At 53.1% G+C, this 1,553-nt stretch overlaps 1 protein-coding gene across 1 annotated transcript; it reads right to left on the bottom strand.

Annotated features, from left to right (window-relative positions):
• Positions 1–24: 24 nt before the first annotated feature.
• On the bottom strand, positions 25–1,529 carry LOC110035162 (CBL-interacting serine/threonine-protein kinase 11-like). Its single transcript, XM_020739402.1, has one exon. It carries the CDS (start codon positions 1,425–1,427, stop codon positions 135–137), a length of 1,293 nt encoding a protein of 430 aa, XP_020595061.1. The 5' UTR covers positions 1,428–1,529; the 3' UTR covers positions 25–134.
• Positions 1,530–1,553: the final 24 nt, after the last annotated feature.

A 1,553-nucleotide genomic window follows, 5' to 3' on the forward strand; every position in this document is an offset into this window, starting at 1 on the left:
ATGAGATATATAAATACATAAGAATTGTGTGTTAGATATGTAAATTTCCATTGTGTGTTAGATATGTTAAATATAAGAATGATGTTCTAGGCACAAGTATGTAATGGGGTAAGCTGCACAACTATGTCGAGTGGCTATCTAAAAGTCGCCGGCGGCGGTGTTGTCCGCCAGAATTCACCGGCCCACATTTCGCTCCCTTTCCCAGCCCCGCCCCTTTCCACCTCCACCACAGTCAATTCTCGGTTCAGCCGGTAAACTTCCACCCCAACCACCAAATCCCCATTCTGACCCCGCACCGCCATCCCCGCGCTCCCCTTCTTCCCTTTCCTTTTCACCACCAGCCCCTTCCCACTCCCTATCTCCTCCACCCTCCGGAGCACCGCCTCCGGCACCTCGCTGATTACGAACCGTTCCCTCTCCACCATCTCTCCGATTAACCCCGAAAGATCCAATCCCGATGCCAATCCGATAATGTCGAAAGCATTTAGCTCCCTGTCCTCAACCTCCAACTCTTCTGCCTTAGATGATACCTTTCCATCCTCCGGCAAAATCTCCATCGCCGCCCATTCCCCTGCTTCGATCCTTTCTGCAACCCAAGGATCACGGAAAATCTCATTTACGGTGATCCGCGTATCGGGATTCGTGTCCAGAAGACGACCGATGAGGTGTTTGAGATTCGGCGAGGTCCATTTTGGGCATCGGTATTCTCCGCGGTAAATCTTGCGGTACAGTGTCGCGATATTGGTGTCATTGAAAGGAAGATAACCGGCGTTCAGGGCGAACAGAACGACGCCGCAGGACCATATATCGGCAACGGCGGGGCGGTAGCCCTTTTGTGTGAGGATCTCTGGGGCAACGTAGGCCGGAGTGCCGCAAAGCGTGTGGAAGAGCCCGTCGACGGGATTCTTATCAGGGGCTGCAGCGAGGCCGAAGTCGCAGAGCTTGAGATCGCAGTTTTCGTCGAGGAGGAGGTTCTCAAGCTTGAGGTCGCGGTGGAAGATACCGTGGGAGTGCCCATAAGCGACGGCGGAGATGAGCTGCCGGAAATAGCGGCGGGAGAGGTGTTCGGTTAAGCGGCCAAAGGAGGCTATGCGGGAGAAGAGATCGCCTCCCATGGCGAGATCGAGGACGAAGTGAATCTTGGTGCGGGAGGCAAGGACTTCATGGATGCGGATAATGTTTGGGTGGCGGAGGCGGCGGAGGATGGCGGCCTCGCGTTTAATGTGGTTAAAAAGGTCTTTTTTGGCGACAAGATATTTGTTGAAGGATTTGATGGCCACGTTCTGTCCGGCGAGAAGGTTTTGGGCTTCGTAGACTTTAGCGGAGGATCCACAGCCGAGGAGGCGGACAAGTCGGTATTTGCCGAGGAGGATATTGGATTCTATGGCACTTTCTAGTTGCGATTGTACTTGGGAAGAAGCCGGCATGATTGGTTCTATCCTGCACTTGTTCTGTCCTGGAGAGTTTTATGCGTGGAGCGTATCCTGCCGCGCAATCTCGTTTTCCATGCGTTTCTCACTGTGTCGCGTATATGACAAAATTTTCCGTGTTTG

Source organism: Phalaenopsis equestris, unplaced genomic scaffold (assembly GCF_001263595.1).
Source record: "Phalaenopsis equestris unplaced genomic scaffold, ASM126359v1 Scaffold196502, whole genome shotgun sequence".
Lineage (NCBI taxonomy): Eukaryota > Viridiplantae > Streptophyta > Magnoliopsida > Asparagales > Orchidaceae > Phalaenopsis > Phalaenopsis equestris.